Genomic DNA, 19,130 nt, shown 5'->3' with positions numbered 1-19,130 from the left:
TTAAAATTGAATTATATTCAATCGCTTAACTTAAAATTAAAATAATTTTCCTAAATTTGAATTTGAAATTTCAACTTCCGGTTTTCTATCATAAAGATAAATCGATCTCCGGTTTGGAATCCATTTTTGAAAAAGAACGTCTAATTTTCCATACAATTCATCATTAAAAGAATTTTGCTATCCCTTCCCTAAATTTATTTAAATTTTTCAAATGAACTCATTCATACAATTTTTAAAACTTTACAAGCCCATAACTCCCCCATAATGCCTTTAAATTCAAAATCCTTCTAGATGTATTTTGATAATTGATAGAGGAATACGTATACCAAATATGAATCAATTCGACGACCCATGTCTTTTTTCGTTATCCGTTTCACGTGAAACGGACAACGATATGAAACTTTTTAATTATGCTAATTCTATCATGGATTTAAACTCTTTTTTCTATTAACTTGAATTTTGAACTAATTTATCATTTATTAATTATTCCAAGGCAGACGGAATGTTCCCGCCAAAACGAGTCTTTTTCCTATTTATTTACGTATTATTAATTTAGTCCAGTACGAACCTCTCAACCAATCGGTTGTTCTAGTTGAAGAAATAAAGTTAATTTTAATTGAAAGTTTATTCTTTTAATTCTATCGAAAACATTAATTTTCAGCGAAAACAGTAAGTATTTAGTTTAATACCATCAAACAACATTTTAATAAACAATAGAAAGCCTATGAAAAATTTCCATTTACCATTTTGACAGTTATGTAGTTTATGGGTCAAAATCATGGAGGTGGAAAATGTTGAGGACCAAATTCATAAAAAATCTACTTTGTTTAATGATAAAAATTTCATGCTCAAATGTTCGCTTCAAAGCGACTGTAGGGATCTAGAAATAGCATCAATGTGAACGATGCATTGTTATATAAGAAAATTAGTCTAAAATAAATATTACCTACTTAATTTCTTTGTTCAGAGACCAATTTCTACAACAACAAAAAATGCATGTCCGAAATACCTAAGCCATAACAATTTTTTGTGGTAACTTTTTTGATAAAAGTTTATATTATAGCCATTCTTTTGAATAATGTACCCATTGAGTTTGTTGAGTCAGCAAAAAATCTAGGTTAACCTTTAACCAAAGACTTACATGGGCTACTCACATTAATATAACTGTCGGTAAAACTCACGGGGCCTTGCGTTCTTTAAAAGTGGCTCAGTACTTCACACCTATAAAAACTCGTTTCATGCTGTCAAAACTCTGATTATGCCTATTCTAACATATGGTTGTGAGATATTTTACTCTGCCAGCTATGAGACCAAACGAAGGCTTACGGCCAATTTCTTCACATGAGTCCTAAGTCAGCCTAGTACCCGGTCCAGCTAGACCAGGTCCTAGCACTACAACTCGGACCTAACGAAAAGTTACTACCTGAGATTTTCTTCAGGACCTGATCTAAGTTCACAAGTCCTAAGAAATAATTCGTATAAAACTGGTATAACTGTCATTTTGACAATATTTTGATGCTTGAAATATTTTATTTTGATATTTCAGCAGATTTTACAAAATAATAATAGACAAAAAACGGTCCATTAATGAAATTACCATTAAAATAATTTAAAAATATTGTAATGATTGAAAAGAAGCCAACAAGAAAAGAAGATAAAATCTATCTTCACAATTAAGAACGAAGAGAATGTCATGATTACATGAGTGCCGGCAAGCCTGATAGCTAGTTCACCAACGGCTAGTGGTTAATTCAATAACCCGTGGTCCGTTCTTTTATTGAACAATGTTAACTATTGTTGTTATGTCAAAAAAATCGTTGTATTTGTTTTTGTTAGATTTTGTTACAAAATGTCAACTTTGATTTAGGAACTACTAAATGTTACATTTTGTTGATCTGTCAAAAGAAAAATTTTTGAGATTAATTTTATGAATGAATAAACAAGAAAAAATTAATTTCGTACTGAAATAATTCTTTTTAATTGAATTCTAAGCAAATTGAAACAAAAATATGCATTCAATAATTTCAAATACGGAAACAAACAAGAAATTCTCTTCTCACATCATCCCCTCTCTTCTTCATTTAGTTGTGTTTGACAGATTAACATTGAAACTCAAGTCCAGGAGCTGAGTTGGAAAAAGTAACAAAATGTAACTATTTGACACTTCAACACTGGATTTAGGAACGATGTTGTGACGTCACAATTTTACACTTTGTAACTTTTTTCTCATTTAGGAACGATGAAAGTTAACTATTGTTAACAATAGTTAACATTGTCGAATAAAAGAACGCACCACCGGGAAAGCAACAGATAAACCAGTCGCTGGCCGAAAGAAAAACCATATTAAACTAAGTAATAAAAAAAAACTTTATCATATGTATATCTCAATAAAAATAACATTTTTGAAAACTGAATCTTTGTTGGAAATTGGATGATCACTGATACCTCTGCCGAAAGTCTTTCGATGATATTTTGAGTGAAAATTGTATGCAGGTAGCTCCATTTATACTTTCATAAATTGTGGTTTTCCTATCAGAAATGAATAATCTTCTGCAGTGCCAACGATTTTGTTTCATAATAATTTATTCAAAAACTGCATTGCTATTGCGATACATCTTTAAAAAAAATTAAAATTACAAAATGCCAAAATTAGAATTAAAATCAATAAACTCAAACTCATAAAATTTTAAAATAAATCCAAAAAATCAATCCGAATTGAGTGTTATCGTCGCTAGACTGCCGATTTTTAGGGTCTTACTTTTACGAAGTTCTAAGTTAAACTCGGTACCAATTTGACAGTACTACGGCTTAGAACTTGTGTGAAGAAATCACTTGGTACCGATTTGAGTACTAACGATTGATTGGTATAATAACCAGGTCCTAGCTAAATTTGGGGAGCTAGCTAGTACCGAGTCACAAGTAGTATTCGGTCCTTAATTGACAGTTGTAGGGCTTAGTACTTAGTTGAAGAAATGAGTTGATACCGATTTGAGTACTAACTTTAGGACTAGGACCGGTATAAATCAGCCGTTAATGTCGCATTCAATTGTGCTATACGTTACATTTTTGGGCTGCGAAGACGTGGCCGGATTTTTCTTGCCATTTATTGAATATGTCATTTGATAACTTACTTAAATTTCGAACATTAGCCTTGTTCTCAGATATTTGGCTTTCACATGCACCCGAATATTTTTTCAAAAGACTCAGTAGTACTTCATCAATCAGGACTCGTCTACTCTTACATCCGCGCTACTCATTCTTTACTTCTGAGCGCCAATTTTATGTAAATAGTATCCGTCTTTGGAATTCCTTACTACAAGTCCAGTAAGGCTCCGCGAAATTAGGCCCCAGGAAATAAGGCCCCAAAAGAAAAAATGAAATAAGGCCCCAAATTGGGGTATTTTTTCATAATGAAAATATGCCCCAATGAAACAAGGCCCCATCGAAATGAAAAAATGCCCCAAAAATAAATGAAATAAAGCCCCAACTTATTTTGAACTTTTAAAGAAAAATGAAATACGACCCCAATTTTTCTTTTTCATAAATAATTTATTTTTGGTAATGAAATATCACCCCAAACCAACAGAAAAATCTTTATGGACGGAACTTTTAAAATTGTTCCTCAAGGATGTTTCAAACTGTTGTTGTGTTTTTTTTTGGTTATTCTGTTACTTATTAATGCTTTTTTCAATGATCCCTGATGGTTTTTTTTTTACATTGAAAGGCATTAGTTTGCAGTGCAGCACGATGTTTACATTGAAAAGCATTAGAAAGTAACAGAATAGCTGAAAAAATCGCGCGATTTTTCAGCTATTCTGTTACTTTCTAATGCTTTTCAATGTAAACATCGTACTGCAAACCATCAGGGAGTAACAGAATAGCTGCAAGAAATCGCGCGATTTCTTGTAGCTATTCTGTTACTCCCTGATGGTTTACTACACGGTCTTAACATGGAAAGGCATTAGTTTGCAGCACGATCTTAACATTGAAAAGCATTATTAAATAACAGAATAGCTGAAAAAATCGCGCGAATTTTTCAGCTATTCTGTTATTTAATAATGCTTTTCAATGTTAAGATCGTGCTGCAAACTAATGCCTTTCAATTTTTGCAGCTTTTCTGTTACTCCCTGTTGGTTTGCAGCAATACTTTACATTGAAAAGCATCAGTAAGTAACAGAATAGTTCAAAAATCGCGCGATTTGTTCAGCTATTTTGTTATACTAATGCTTTTCAATGTAAAGATATTGCTGCAAACCAACAGGGAGTCCATAATATGCGGTACTTTGCCAATTCTGGGTCCTTGATAAGCGGAATTTTACAAAAGTTTTTTTGAACGATAATTTAGTATAGCATTTTTATGTAAATTATGAAATATGAAATAAAGCCCCAAATTGTTTTTGAAATAAAATGAAAGTAAGCCCCAAAATAAGTGTTGGGGTCTAATTTCATGGGGGCCTTATTTCGTAATGAAATTATGCCCCAAAAACAAAATGAAACAAGGCCCCAAAAAATGAAATAACACCCCAAAATTTGAGAAATTTCGTTGTTGTTGTTTTGTGTGTATTTTTTTGGGGCCTTATTTCATTTTTTTATTGGGGCCTTATTTCCTGGGGCCTAATTTCGCGGAGCCGTCCAGTAAATAAAGGAGTTTTACCATACAAAAGGTCCGGTAGTTCTAAATTTTTGATATGTTGTTAGGTATGGTTAGTAGATAATAAAACCAAATTTCCACAACCACGCCCCCTCTGCCCCCTTCAGCATCACCGAAAAACCATAGAAATCTGGCACTTTTTTCACTTTTATGCCCATAACTTTCTTTTGGTGCATTTTATTGAAAAAAGTTGTTGGTAGACTTGTAGAAAACATAATTTCCTACGAAAATGGCCTTGGTAGTATTTTTATACAACCAAAAACAACGAAGTTATGAAGCTTTCAAAAACATATAAAATTTTGGATTTTGCAACATTTTCAGTTTCTTGTCACTTAACAGTGCTATAACTCTTTAACAATTGACTTTTACGCAAAAGTCTTCATAATCAATCTTACAGGCAATTTAATTGCCTAAAATAAAATGTAAACCACTTTGATTTTGTGAATCAAATAACCGAGTTAGGGCTCAAATAGTAAAAAAGTATTTTTGGCGACACTTTTTGAATTATCCATTAAATGAAGGATTTGAATCCCACAAAAGGTCGGGTGGTTCTTATTTTATATTTAATCAGGTTTTAATGGTAGATTGAAAAATAACCACGCCCCCTCCGCCCCCTTAACCATACTCCAAAAACCAATTCTGCCTTTTTTCAGTTTTATGAAGTTTCATACATGAGTTGATGAGGTGACAAGTACGGTTGAAGGAGGTTCAGCCTTTTGCTACATAGAATAGGGTGGTCCTTAGGAACAAAAAATTGGGGACGCCCGCCCCCTAGAATGGTTCCAAATCAGGAAAAAAAAGCCCTAATTTTTTAAAATTTTTATTCCTAACCCTTCCTGACCATATATCATTAAGAAGTTTATATCAAAAATCCGCCATTTACCCAACACTGGACACAGAATATCGCCCCGGAAGGGTCAGAGATAAAAATTTGAAAAAAATAGTGTATTTTTTTCCTGATTTGGAACCAATTTTGGGGGCGTCGGCGTCGCACTCAATTTTCGAAAAAGAGTAAAATAAGGACCACCTTAATATACAACTATCAATCGATAGTTGATACAAATTAAAATTTAATAATCTTATTACTTAATTAAAAAAAGTTTTGAAAGCAGAGAATGGTCCTAGTCGTTATAAAGAAATCTAATTACAAAATTCCAGTTGACCAGTTTTCCTAAAATTTTGGTTTAGAAATCCCAAATTTCAGTATTTATCAACAATCGATTGACAGTTGTAAATCACAATACGGGTGATAATAAAATTGATAATAGAACAGTCAAATCCTGTTTGCCTAAGAAGTATGGAGAAGGTTAAAAGGTTGAGAGTAGTCAAAGCAGCTGCAGGCACAGTTTTGGAAGTCATTCGGTCTAAAGTTTACAATACATATGAGTACCCATCCTCTATTTTTTGAAACTGTAATACTGAAGAATAAGAGTGGCCCTTTGGACGAATGGAAAAGGAAAAGTTTGGCCTTATCCCATGCTGTTATAGCTGCTGCTCGTTCCCGATCCTTCCTTTCCCCCCTTCTAACAGGAATAAGTGTATATGTATTGTATAGGAAGGTCCTAAGCTTCTCATTGAAATGATTACATCCCTTGGCTTTCATCAAGTCACCACGAGGCGCAGCTACTTGAAGTTTCTACTATCAACCACAACCACCCCTGATTCAACTCAAACGTACGGATGCTTTCTTCTAGTTGCGCCAGAATTAGTATCTAAAGCAGGTACCATAGAGCTTCAAAGATTTTTGAGGAAGACATCGACTTACTATACCTAGGGCCGAGAACGTGTACCTTCGAAAACTTGGGAGGATCAATTAATCTGATGAATTCTCATTTTTCACATTCAATTCTATGGAGAACGTCTTACTCATTCATACCATAAGTGAATGTGACACCACCTCAAACATATTTGGTTTCGGAAAAAAACAAATTTTGCAAAATGTTTCAAAAACCCCTCTGCATTTGAAGCTGCAGAGAAATTAAGGACCCAAATGCCAGAGTTCAGAAAATATCGGAGGGGGAAGAACATATCTTGTTGGCTTTATATGGAGAGGACAGTGGTCAATCTCTAAGCTCTCTTCGATATTTCAAATTTATGAGCAGCTCAACAAAACTTAATTTGTGCAAACTACCGCCTACAACAGACGCAGCACACTTTCATTTCCTCCTTACTTATCACCAGATCATGGCGTCGATGGGTATTGAGAAAAATCCTCTGGAATGGGGCTGGACGAGAGGATCCCACGTATTGCAACCCATTAAAACTGTGCAAGACCTGCTCCCCAAAAATTGATGAAAGCTGTGTCATGCAAATACCTATGTGCCTAAATGCATGGGAGCTGGCAGATGCAGGAAAGAGGGACTTAAATGTTCCACGTTCTGGAAGTTTTGCTGTGGACAATCCTGTCAAAATCGTCCACATGAATTTTTTATGAAGATGACGACGAAGAAGATCAGATATCATCGATCAATTTGAAGAAAAATTCAACGAAGCCAACTTTTCTCATAATTCACCATCTTCAACTCCACCTATTACTCCTATATTTCCCCACCTGCTACCCCTGCCCCTCATGCCCCAATTCTTTTACCTTCGTCCACTCATAGCCCACCACTTTATAAGCGCATGAGATATTAAACTAGGTTAATAAGAAATATGACTTTTATTAAATAAAAATACTTACTATTACCTGGTTCTTATCAAAAGATAAAAGTTGTATTCATGAAAATGAATTCCTTACAAAAGGATTTTTGGCTAAAAATTAAAAATTAGGAAGTTATAGCTCTGTAAACAGGTAAGAAACTGGAAATAAAGAAAATCGGAAATTGTAACTTTTTTGAAAAATTCTTAGTTTGGTGGATATTGGTTGTGCAAGTTGTAGAAAATTTTGTGTTCTACAATTTTGCACATTTAAATGACCAGAAGGAAGCTATGGACATAAAACTGAAAAAATGCAGAATTGGTTTTTGGAGTATGGTTAAGGGGGCGGAGGGGGCGTGGCTATTTTTCAATCTACCATTAAAACCTGATTTAATATAAAATAAGAACCACCCGACCTTTTGTGGGATACAAATCCTTCATTTAATGGATAATTCAAAAATTATCGAAAACTACCAAAAATACTTTTTTACTATTTTAGCCCTAACTCGGTTATTTGATTCACAAAATCAAAGTGGTTTACATTTTATTTTAGGTAATTAAATTGCCTGTAAGATTGATTATGAAGACTTTTGCGTAAAAATCAATTGTTAAAGAGTTATAGCACTGTTAAGTGACAAGAAACTGAAAATGTTGCAAAATCCAAAATTTTATATGTTTTTGAAAGCTTCATAACTTCGTTGTTTTTGGTTGTATAAAAATACTATCAAGGTCATTTTCGTAGGAAATTATGTTTTCTACAAGTCTACCAACATCTTTTTTTTCAATAAAATGCACCAGAAGAAAGTTATGGGCATAAAAGTGAAAAAAGTGCCAGATTTCTATGGTTTTTCGGTGATGCTGAAGGGGGCGTGGTTGTGAAAATTTGGTTTTTTTATCTACTAACCATACCTAACAACATATCATATTAGAACTACCGGACCTTTTGTAGGGTAACCCCCTTTTTTTTAGCTTCATTTATTGGACTATACGTGTTATATGAGAATTGAGTGATAAATCGAAGGTGAAAGATGAAATAAAAAGCATCTGTCTGCATCCTAATAATTATGTTTTCTTTTACCGTGAATGTTATTCGATAAAAAAAAATTGAAGCTTTACAAAATCGTTTTATATTTATGTACTTATAATCTGTTGTTAGTAACTTTTATTTGAGAAGAAGTCATTTTCTAAATGAAATCTTTTAGAAAAATCTTGTAAAAAATCACAACTATGTTACTCTATTTGAAATGTTCGCTTAAGTTCCATATCTGTTATATTATACTGCACTTATCACTAGATTATAAGATATTATATCTTACAGTTATTAAGCAAAATTTTAAAAGATCTATTAAAATGATAAAGCCATTTTAATAATTTACTAAGGTAAAATTCAGTCTTCTTTTTGGCTTAATAACTTACTAAAATAGCTTTAGCATTTTACTTAATCGTTTAAAATTTTGCGCCACTGACTTTAATATGTTTTTATGCCATTTGAATTTCAGGTTTTTAGTTATAGACATGTCCGGGAACGCTTCTTTGAGTATATTAGATAAAATAAAAAATAAATGGAATCTTTTCTTACTCAAACATTATGTATTTTAAATATGCTCCTATTATTTTAATAATTATAATTGTTGTTTTGATTTAAAAAATGCCTGAAAATCAAATTTTCCACATCATGATTTTGACCCTTTTACCAAACAGCATAGACGTTAGTATAAAAATTTGTGTCCATTGTAATTTCACTAAATAAATTGAACAATGAAAAATTAACCGATAAAAAAACTAATATTTTAGTTTCTCAAACTTGATGGGTTTTATTTATATTTTTATTTACATATTAAAAAAATCAAATTTCTAGTGCGACGCATTACCTACGTGTAAACCATGGGCCTTCTGGTTTCGTTAATAAAATCCTTTTCAATGTGCGAATGAGTTGGGACCACAAAGAATAGCAAAGATCCTCCACTCACGTAAAAACTACAAAATGAACAATTTATTAGATACTTGGTTAAAATAGTGTAATCATTACAAATTACTTCTTTTCGGTCACAATTTCTTTAATGGTCTTGGATAAATCCACTTTTGATACAGACGCTGCTTTTCTGTTCTCATAGTAAACACTTATTTTACCTGGTTTGTACTTTCCATCTTTATCGCATGGAAGTGGTTCGGTAAACATTGATTGAACTACATCTGCCATTCTATATGTAAATGAAATATAAATCATGTATTTTAAAATACATTTCACATTTTCTTACAATGCATCTTCGTTCAAATTTTGTTGAAAGTCGCTAAACATAAACTCCGGATAAGAGAACGCTGCCGGCCAGATGAGTATATTATCTTCATCTATGTGTACAGGAAAGTCTTCTAATGGCAAAAACTTTGGTCGAAGTAATTCTTCCGTGAGACGAGTATTTGGTTTTATATCATCAAACTTAACTCCTCTCTCTTTAAGCAAGTCGATGGTATGATGAAATTGAGTCAGTTTTTTTTTAACTTCCGAGGCAGCTTTTCGTTCGTTTCGTTCAACTTCTAGCTATAATATAAGAATTTAATATACTATTATGTTTAATTATTAAATTAAATATGCCTGACCTTCTTAGCTATTACATTTTTGATAAGTTCCTTTGCCGATGTATTTTCGGGATTCTCATCTAGTATTTGTTCACAATGTTCTATAGCATTTTCAAACTTATTTACAAAAAAAGCACTCTGTGCAGCCCGCCACTTGCACTTAGCATAGTTTGGTTTATATTCCAATGCTTTTTCGGCATCTACAAGAGCAGATCTAAAATTTTATGTTAGTCTTCTTTTTTTTTAATGCCGCTAGATAAACAACCTCCTGTTGAAAAAAATGCTTGTATGTATTTTACTCTTCCAAGAGAAAACTTTCAGAAATTGAATAAAATTCCTTGTGAGTGCACAAAAAGTATGGAAAAAGAAGATCCAGTTCCATATCTTCTAAACAAGTAAAAACATGGAAATCGGTTGAAAATTGAAGACGCTGCAATTTTCGCAATCGCTGAAGGTTGAACAAATATTTTTTGCCCCAATTTTGCAAAATATATACAATTTTACTATGTTCAAGCCCTAAAAAAAGTACTAGATCCCAAAAAATGTGTTTTTTTAAAGTTGGTTTTTGTTATATAGTGTTATTACAAATTCTTTTCATAAAACACATTATTTGGACCCTCTCTCTTTCACGTAAATGACTTAACCGATTGCCATGGAAATTTCTACATGGTTGCATGTCATTTTTGGATTTATTAAAAAAATTGAAATGGGTCGATGAATTTTTCGGAAATTTTGTTTTTATGTTTCTAATAATAATTTCTTAAGAATGGCATGTGTACTATCTTTCTTTTATTTTTTTGGAAAAATGTGTGAACATTTTAGAAATAGGAGAGTGTAGAATCAAAACTGATTTTTTCAAACTATCGAAGTTAAAAGGGATTTTTTTTGTCAAGAACGAAAAGTTGGATTTTATAACTTATGTCGTTTTCTTTCACTCCATTAAGGAGTACTCTAAATATTTACTCCTTTTTCTGGAGTGATAGAACATAATGAGAGTAATTTTTGTAATTGTGTGTGACAAGGCAAAAATGGATTATTTCCTTGAAAAAAATAGTGATAACAGGCCTAGGGAAAAAATTTAATGAATTGAAAAAAAAAAATCAATATTAATAACATATGAAGCATAATAAGCGTTCGTTGATAAGCAAGGCACAGAAATTATCTTTGAATTTCTTTTTGATTTTCGTTTCGGTGCGTCGCGCGCTTCTACATGTAGTATTTTTTTGAAGACGCAAATTCAACAGCTATTTTCTTTGGTTTTATTATGTTCTTGTTTTCGTATGACGACTTCTACAGGAAGATGTAAACGCACAAGATGCACATAAGAACAAGGGAGAGAGAAAGATCGATTCCTCCTTTGCTCTTATGTGCATCTTAGGTTATGTGCATGTAGGTTTTTATCCCACAAATCTTGAAAAAGTGATTTTTTTCCCAATTTTTTCAACTTTACCCAATTTTTTTTGCAAAATAAAACAAACAAAAAAATAAAGTAAGGTTATATTCTGAAAGAATATACATTTAGGCACAAATTGGCGTATTTTTTTATTGAATTTGACCAAAACTGCGGAATCTATGCTATTTTTTCGTAAATAGAAAATGTGGCTTTTCATGATGTGAATTGCAAGGTGCACAATAGGGTGTTCGTTATTTTAAAATAATAAGAATTTCTATGCTCCTAGGATGTTATATGGTTGGAAATAAACTAAAAAAAGTATTCCCCAAGTTTCAAGTCTCTAACTTAATTCTAATTTGTGCCGCCAAGCTGTTTAAGTTTCTTATGGGAATAACATGGGGTTTCTTGGACCTTGTTCCATCAATTTTAAATTCCAGCCAAACCATTCGTTCAAAAAATTTAAAACTTTACAGACTCAAATTTAATAAGTGTAGCTATCATGTGAAAATTTTTCAGATTTTTAATTGTTATAATTTTAGAGATTTAGCTTGGTAAAAAAAGTCATTTTTTCAGACTTTTTCAAAAATCGCTTTTTACACGTTTAATGCAAAAATTTTAAAAACTTACATTTTTAATTACAAATAGGCATAGCATGTATATTTAAAATGCAAATTCAATTCATAGTTATATAAAAAAATTGTTGTGTATTCATTCTTTAAGTCACATCGATATTCAAAAAACGTGTTCCCGATTTAAGAAAAAGTACTGTAGGAAATAAATAAAAAACTAGTTAATTATAAAACTTTGAATTAAATATAAATTTTAAATATACCTACTAGGCTAATTTTTGAATAAAAATGTATGTTTTTTTAATTTTTTGACAGTAAACGGGTAAAAAGCGATTTTTGAAAAAGTCTGAAAAAATGACTTTATTTACCAAGCTAAATCTCTAAAATTATAATAATTAAAAATCTGAAAAATTTTCACATGATAGCTACACTTATTAAATTTGAGTCTGTAAAGTTTCAAATTTTTTGAACGAATGGTTTGGCTGGAATTTAAAATTGATGGAACAAGGTCCAAGAAACCCCATGTTATTCCCATAAGAAACTTAAACAGCTTGGCGGCACAAATTAGAATTAAGTTAGAGACTTGAAACTTGGGGAATACTTTTTTTAGTTTATTTCCAACCATATAAGATCCTAGGAGCATAGAAATTCTTATTATTTTAAAATAACGAACACCCTATTATTTATTTTACTTTATTTTTTTGTTTGTTTTATTTTGCGAAAAAAATTGAGTAAAGTTGAAAAAATTGGGAAAAAAATCACTTCTTCAAGATTTGTGGGATAAAAACCTACGCTTAATTTGTTTAAACAATAGACTTCTATACATCATTCATAAGGTCTGGAAATCCTCTTTCCAAAAACATATAACATATTGAGAGTTGTTAGAAAAATTACTGAAATATTGATAGATTACATCGTAAGGTCTGTAAAAATGGTTTTTTGTAAATAAAAAAAAAATGGAGGGTTCCAAAAATATAACAATATTTGTATGCATTATTCGACCATACGAACAGCCTGCACTATGTTATTTCTGGGGTGTATTTTCAGTGTCGCACCGTGTTATTTTTTGTACACGCCTTTATTTTTTTTCGCGTCGATAGTTTTTCCCTGTGTTTCTATGAACGTCCAACCAACTACTACCCCTACAACTTAAACATTTAATCACTTTCTTCAATTCGAAGACATTCAAATCAGGTACAAAGTGGATCTCGCAAGTTCGTCTGTCTGTCTGTATAAGGAACTAAAGCTTAAACAAACTTCATGACAAATTAAAAAATACGATTTATTAGTTTTTGATTTTAACAAAACGTGTTTCTATCAAAATATTAACTTTCGGATTTTTGTTGAGTTTAATTTTTAAAAATAGATTATTTTTTATCTAAAAAGGTACCGAAAAATTATTGTTTTTTGAAAAGTTGTGAATTCCGTTATTTAGATGAAAACATTTTTTAAGAATATGTAGAAAAATTAAACTTTTAAATCCAGAAAAAAAAGGCGAAAAATTGTCAAAGGTCACAACAGTTTTTATTTTAAATACGATAGGTTTTAGACAATAAATAGGTTAAAAAAATTTGAGAAAAATTGAAAAAAAAAAAAAAAAAAAAACAAATAAAAAAACGATCGAAAGATCGATATTTCTTTAAATGACATTAAAACATTACTGTCATTGTCATAGTGATATTGCTGTCATTTATTGGTGAGAAAAATTTGTCCATAAAAACCAAATTATACTAATGGCTTTTGATCTTTTGAATTTGAATCTAGCATCAGAATGGCTCTAACGTGTCAAGTTTTTGAGATATTGAATTTTCCATATGCTGCTAATATTTTTTTTTTTTCAAAAATTATTGGCATTGGTCTACAACTCACTAATTCAATTTCAACGAAGTTTTTATTTCAAAAGCATTTACTATACAGCTCTAATATAAATTAAACATAAAATTCTGACAAAATACGATTTTGGATAAAAAAATGAACTAATAAATTTTTGAAAATGGGACATTTATTTTTTTTAAATATTTGTTAACAATTGCTAAGAAATTCCAACATTCAATATTCAGCCCTATAGTGGGTTTCACGTGGACTGTTTTCAACCCGAAATATTTTTGTTCGCCCGGAATTTGAAAAGCTATCATGAGTTTCACCCGAAGGGAATTTACATTTTCCGCTAAACTTCTTTCTTGTTCGGCACCAAAATTGAAGCGTCGAACACCTCGCAAATTAGCTGAAAAAAAGTTGAAAATAAAGGAAAATGGTCGAACGTGCACATCTTTTCGCCCGGAACTCACAATAGTGTCATTTTTGAAAAAGTGAAATTGAATTTTTCCGAGTGGAATCTAGTTCACGTGAAACTCACGTGATTTATTTAATTTTGTTTTCAAAAAAATAATATATAATTGGGAGGGGCCCCCAAAATTATTTGGATACAGGGCCCCCGCAGGGCTAGCTACGCCACTGGGGAAGAATTAACGAAAATAATGGAAGAAATATATGTGGCGGAATATAATATAAAAGGAAATATATTCATAATGGTTGTTTTTGTCAATAACAAAAGAATTTTAAAGAAACTCATTTTTCTCTTTTCAAACAAAATTTTAAAATGTCAAACTTCAAATTCATAAGTGTGTGTGCAAATCGGTGTTAATCTGATTAATTTGAAGTAAATCCGGGGTAATAAATTACTCCGGAGTAATTTTTTGTTAACACTATTGTGGCATCAAAGAACACAAGACCTTCAGTGCAAAAATAAGTACTAAAAGAGTACTCTCATTGGAGTGAAAGAAAACGACATAAATGTCGAAAAACGTAATTAAATGCCACCTTACTTTTTATGACATCTGACTAATCAGAGCCTCTGAAAATTCAGATCTTAAGTTCAGGTGACCTGCGTTGAACGCGGGGAATTTCGCAAAAATTTGAAATGACCTAACTTGTGGAATTATCTCATTTGGGCTGTATTGAAAATAGGCTATAAGTTTAGTACGCAACGAAATCTTGAACGTTTTTTTTTTTTTTTTGTTTTAAGACCTATTTTCTGATATTTTTTTTTTAATTTTTTGATTTGTATTTTTATTATTAACTTTGACACATGATGATCTTTTTTCTCTAACTTGTTCGCTTTTGACTTTGGACACTTAAAAATGTTTCGTTTCGCTTCAGCTGCGTACTAGCCTAGGCTTATATGAATTTTGAGGGAGCGGGTCATAATTCTGCTTGTCAAAATTCTGTACGACAAAATTCTGTGGGGTCAAAATACTGTAAGACCATAATTCTGTATGTCATTATACTGTAAATACAAAATTCGGTATGTCAAAATACTGTATCAACAAAATACTGACTTGCAAAATTCTGTTTTGTAAAACTCTGTACTGCGAAATACTGCATTTTTAATACAGTATTTTTCAAGAAATTTGCTTTGATAAAAAACTCATAATACTAACTTTAAACATAATTATTGACAATAAAAGTTGTGATTTTATACAAACATAATTACAAAAGTAAAAAAGTAAATCAATGGGCAGGTTCAGAAACGTTAGGGACTAAATATTTAGGTAATTTCTCGGCCTCTGATTGGTCAACTGTCAAAAAAAATCCTTCCAATTGAGGTAATTTTATTGGAAAGCTTACTGGAAAATTAGGCAAGAAAATTTTACCTAAAAATCTAGGAAAGTTTTTTTTGTCAACATGACAGCTGATTGTTTTCAATTACAGAATTTCGTTAGCAAAATTGAATTTATTTGTGTGAAAAACGAATTAAAAGTGCCTTATCGGTTATAATAAATAATATTATTTATTGATTAAAGTAAAGTTAAATTCGGTGTTTGTCCCATACGGTCTTAATTAAATTTCGAAATTTGACAATAACATCATATCCAAACTAATTTAGTCAATTAACGCAAATTTCCGTTCAGAAAATGACGTTGCCTAAATATTTAGTCCCTAATATTTCCTGAACGTGCCCAATTCTAGGAACACCAATCAAGCTTTTCACATACATTTTACAAAAAAATGTCAAAATCAATATAAATTAAATTTTTTTGCAATACGTTTTAATGTGGTTTAATTCAGATTGTTTTTTAAATAAGTGTAGAGTTTTGTTTTCTTTCCTTTTTCCGTAGCTCCTAATAAGGTACCTTGATTAATCAGCATTAGAATATTGCCTCTTTATTAAGTTGATCTTTAAGAAATTCATAATGAAACCTCTTTTAAATAAATCTGTATTTCAAAGTTCTGTAAAAATGATGTAAAAAATATCGTTTTGATAATGTTAAAAAATGCGCGCTCACTTTTTTACATTATCAAAACTATATTTTTTACAGCATTTTTACAGAATTTTGATGTAAATAGTTTTGAAATACAGTATTTTGACCAACCAGAATTTTGCTATACAGAATTTTGACTTTCAGAGTTTTGTTCGTACAGCATTTTGGACATACACAATTTTGACGTACAGTATTTTGGCATACAGTATTTTGCAACATACAGCATTTCGACCCCAACCCGAATTTTGAGCTAAGTGAATCCAAATCCATAAGATTCAATATAAATCTTTCTGAAAAAATTGAACATTGTTGGCCACAGTAACGGGTACTATTTTTTTGCTAACCTGTAATTTTTTAAGAAAAAATGCGAAGCACTTCTGTTGTTATAGAGGGTGGCAAGTACTTCAGGATTATCGCATTTAGCTTTTAAACCCTCGGTATAGCTGTAGACACCCATTCGGTATTTCTTGTGTTTTACGTAAAAATTTCCATCCTCTTTGTAGCTCAACGCCAAATCTTCGGCAGTATTTTCATCGGGATCATATTTAAGTTTTTGAAGACCTTCAAAAAGTGGATGGACTTCATCACCAGGTTGAGGTGGTTTTTTCATAAAAAAAGGATGCTTGTCCATTTCCTAGGAAACCGTGTATTCAATTTCATTAAGCTTTGCAATAATCAAAAACAGAATATCTCAAGGCAGAATAATTGACTCACCTCTTGCCAACGATCTTCTGGCCATCCTTCGGTATATCGTTTCTTTTCTAATCCCCCGATAAATTCATCCAATTCTTGGTCCAGTTTCTTAGCAAGCTCAAGGCGTTCTTCGTCGGTCATTTGCAGTTTCGAATTCTTTTCATTTTCTGACATGATGAATTATTCTAACAATAATAATTTTTAAATAAAATTATAACCAATATAGTTTTTCTTTAGAATATGCTTTTTGGCAATCAAATGTTTTGAGCGTAAGATCGCAGTTAAAACATCCTACCTGCTACGTTTTTCCCATACATAAATAATGACGAGAACAACAACCCATGTGCCTTGTGGCCCATTGACAAACTATACCCTTCAAGCAAGAAAACGGAGTCCAGAAAAGACAGTCCGACCTCCGACCGAGAAAAGCGGGGTTGCACTCACACACTTGCAACTTTTTGTGTATGAACACAAAGTCTAAGAGAATCGTGGTGAAAACTGAGAAAAGGAAAAAAAAGTAGACAGACATAGCCAACAAGAGCAAAAGCGTCATTTTGTTATTTTTTGTTGAAGTGTTTAGTCGCGTCGTGTCTCGTGTCGTTGTTTGTATAATGTTAGATTATTAACTATAAACAATTATATTAAATTTATAAACAATATGGAAAGCAAAAAAGGTATGTTGTATATATCGCTCAAAGTATTTGGATTAAAGTGTTGTTTCTGCTTGTGTTGTAGATGTAATCTCTAATGATGAAGAAAAATCCAGAAGGTGAAACATGCGATTGGGTATCTAAAAAAAACACCAACAACAGCAGCAGCATCAAATGAAATAAAATGAAAAAAATGTATTGTATTTTATATTGTATTTATTGTGAAAATTTCGTTTGCCAAAATAAAATTAAAAAATAAAACAGTTTAAGTGAAAAAAAAATAAATCTTGTTCTTTTTTTGGTCGCAAATGCGAAACGTCATCCCTTTTTTATTCCTCTTTCTGGTAGGTTTTCGCTGCTCCGACTCAGGTCCGCCTTCGCCTCCGTTTTCTCGGAATGGAGATTTTCACCACACCAATACATATGCAATCGACTTCGCGGTGATTATAATTTCCATACTAATTTGAGCCGCCTTCGGACCAGTTTCTGATCCGAAGTCGGACTCAGCTCCGCCTCCGGCGGAGCGGATTCGGACCGAGGTCGGACCTGTTTGCTTGAAGGGTACCAAGACTGGAAACTATAAACAAAAAATACCAAGACTAGAAACTTTCGTACGTCTTTCCCCCCAAAACCCTTTTGTGGACAGTGTTGTCTTTGTCTGTGAATATATGTGAAAGCCATCACGTTGGTAAATGAAGTTAACACGCACACATTTATAGATTCACGACATTCACCACAAATCGGACACGAACACAACGATAGGTTCACGACATTCACCAGTCCGACCTCGGTCCGAATCCTGAGTCCGACTTCGGATCAGAAACTGGTCCGAAGGCGGCTCAAATTAGTATGGAAATTATAATCACCGCGTAGTCGATGGCATAGGTATTGGTGTGGTGAAAATCTCCATTCCGAGAAAACGGAGCCGAAGGCGGACCTGAGTCGGAGCAGCGAAAACCTACCAGAAAGAGGAATAAAAAAGGGATGACGTTTCGCATTTGTGACCAAAAAAAGAACAAGATTTATTTTTTTTTCACTGAAACTGTTTTATTTTTTATTTTATTTTGGCAAACGAAATTTTCACAATAAATACAGTATAAGATACAATACATTTTTTCATTTTATTTTATTTGTTGCTGCTGCTGTTGTTGGTGTTTCTTTAGATAATTTTGACATGAAAACAGTGAATAAGTGTGCAAAGCAACTACAAATTTAACTGAAAAATTTAGCCACCACAGTGTTGAATGACCCCCCAAGTGTGTATGTGTGCGTAAATACGCACACACAGAAACTTGGTAAGTCATTCACCACACCTCGATGAAAAGCAAGATCTCATATAATTGTTGTAATACGTGTTAATTAATGATCTATATGGATCAAGTGGGTTAATAAAAAACGGCTAATAGTTCTGTTCCATTGAAGGTGGTCACCACAGTACATATAAAAAGGTAATATATTCCGAACTGACATGACACTTTGGCGACCAATGTCAGCTACCGAATTCTTAATTGTTTAAAATACTGACGAAAAACGCACAAAAACCGATAAACCACGCACACCACTAATTTTAAACAATTATTTACCATTTTCCGCGATGAAACACGAAGAAAATTTGTTATTTTTCAATTTATAATATTTTTAAATGACATTTTATAAATTAAAACAAAAACAAATTTCCTGTTTACTGCGATTGAAATA

At 32.0% G+C, this 19,130-nt stretch overlaps 1 protein-coding gene across 2 annotated transcripts; it reads right to left on the bottom strand.

Moving 5' to 3' along the window:
* Window positions 1-9,076: 9,076 nt before the first annotated feature.
* LOC129918226 (DNA polymerase interacting tetratricopeptide repeat-containing, protein of 47 kDa) lies at window positions 9,077-17,187 on the bottom strand. 2 transcript variants are annotated; one of them, XM_055998638.1, is made up of 7 exons: window positions 17,078-17,187; window positions 16,804-16,967; window positions 16,434-16,723; window positions 9,887-10,079; window positions 9,547-9,827; window positions 9,325-9,489; window positions 9,077-9,265 (listed from the first exon to the last, which is right to left on the bottom strand). In XM_055998638.1, the coding sequence occupies exons 2-7, from the start codon at window positions 16,954-16,956 to the stop codon at window positions 9,160-9,162; spliced, it is 1,188 nt and encodes a 395-aa protein (XP_055854613.1). In that variant the 5' UTR covers window positions 16,957-16,967; window positions 17,078-17,187; the 3' UTR covers window positions 9,077-9,159. The 2 variants fall into 2 exon arrangements, with proteins under 2 accessions (XP_055854613.1, XP_055854608.1); XM_055998633.1 differs by lacking the exon at window positions 17,078-17,187 and having other exon boundaries at window positions 16,804-17,071.
* Window positions 17,188-19,130: the final 1,943 nt, after the last annotated feature.

The sequence above is a fragment of the Episyrphus balteatus genome, chromosome 1, assembly GCF_945859705.1.
Source record: "Episyrphus balteatus chromosome 1, idEpiBalt1.1, whole genome shotgun sequence".
Taxonomy (NCBI): Eukaryota; Metazoa; Arthropoda; class Insecta; order Diptera; family Syrphidae; genus Episyrphus; species Episyrphus balteatus.
This window is presented reverse-complemented; position numbering and strand designations above follow the sequence as displayed.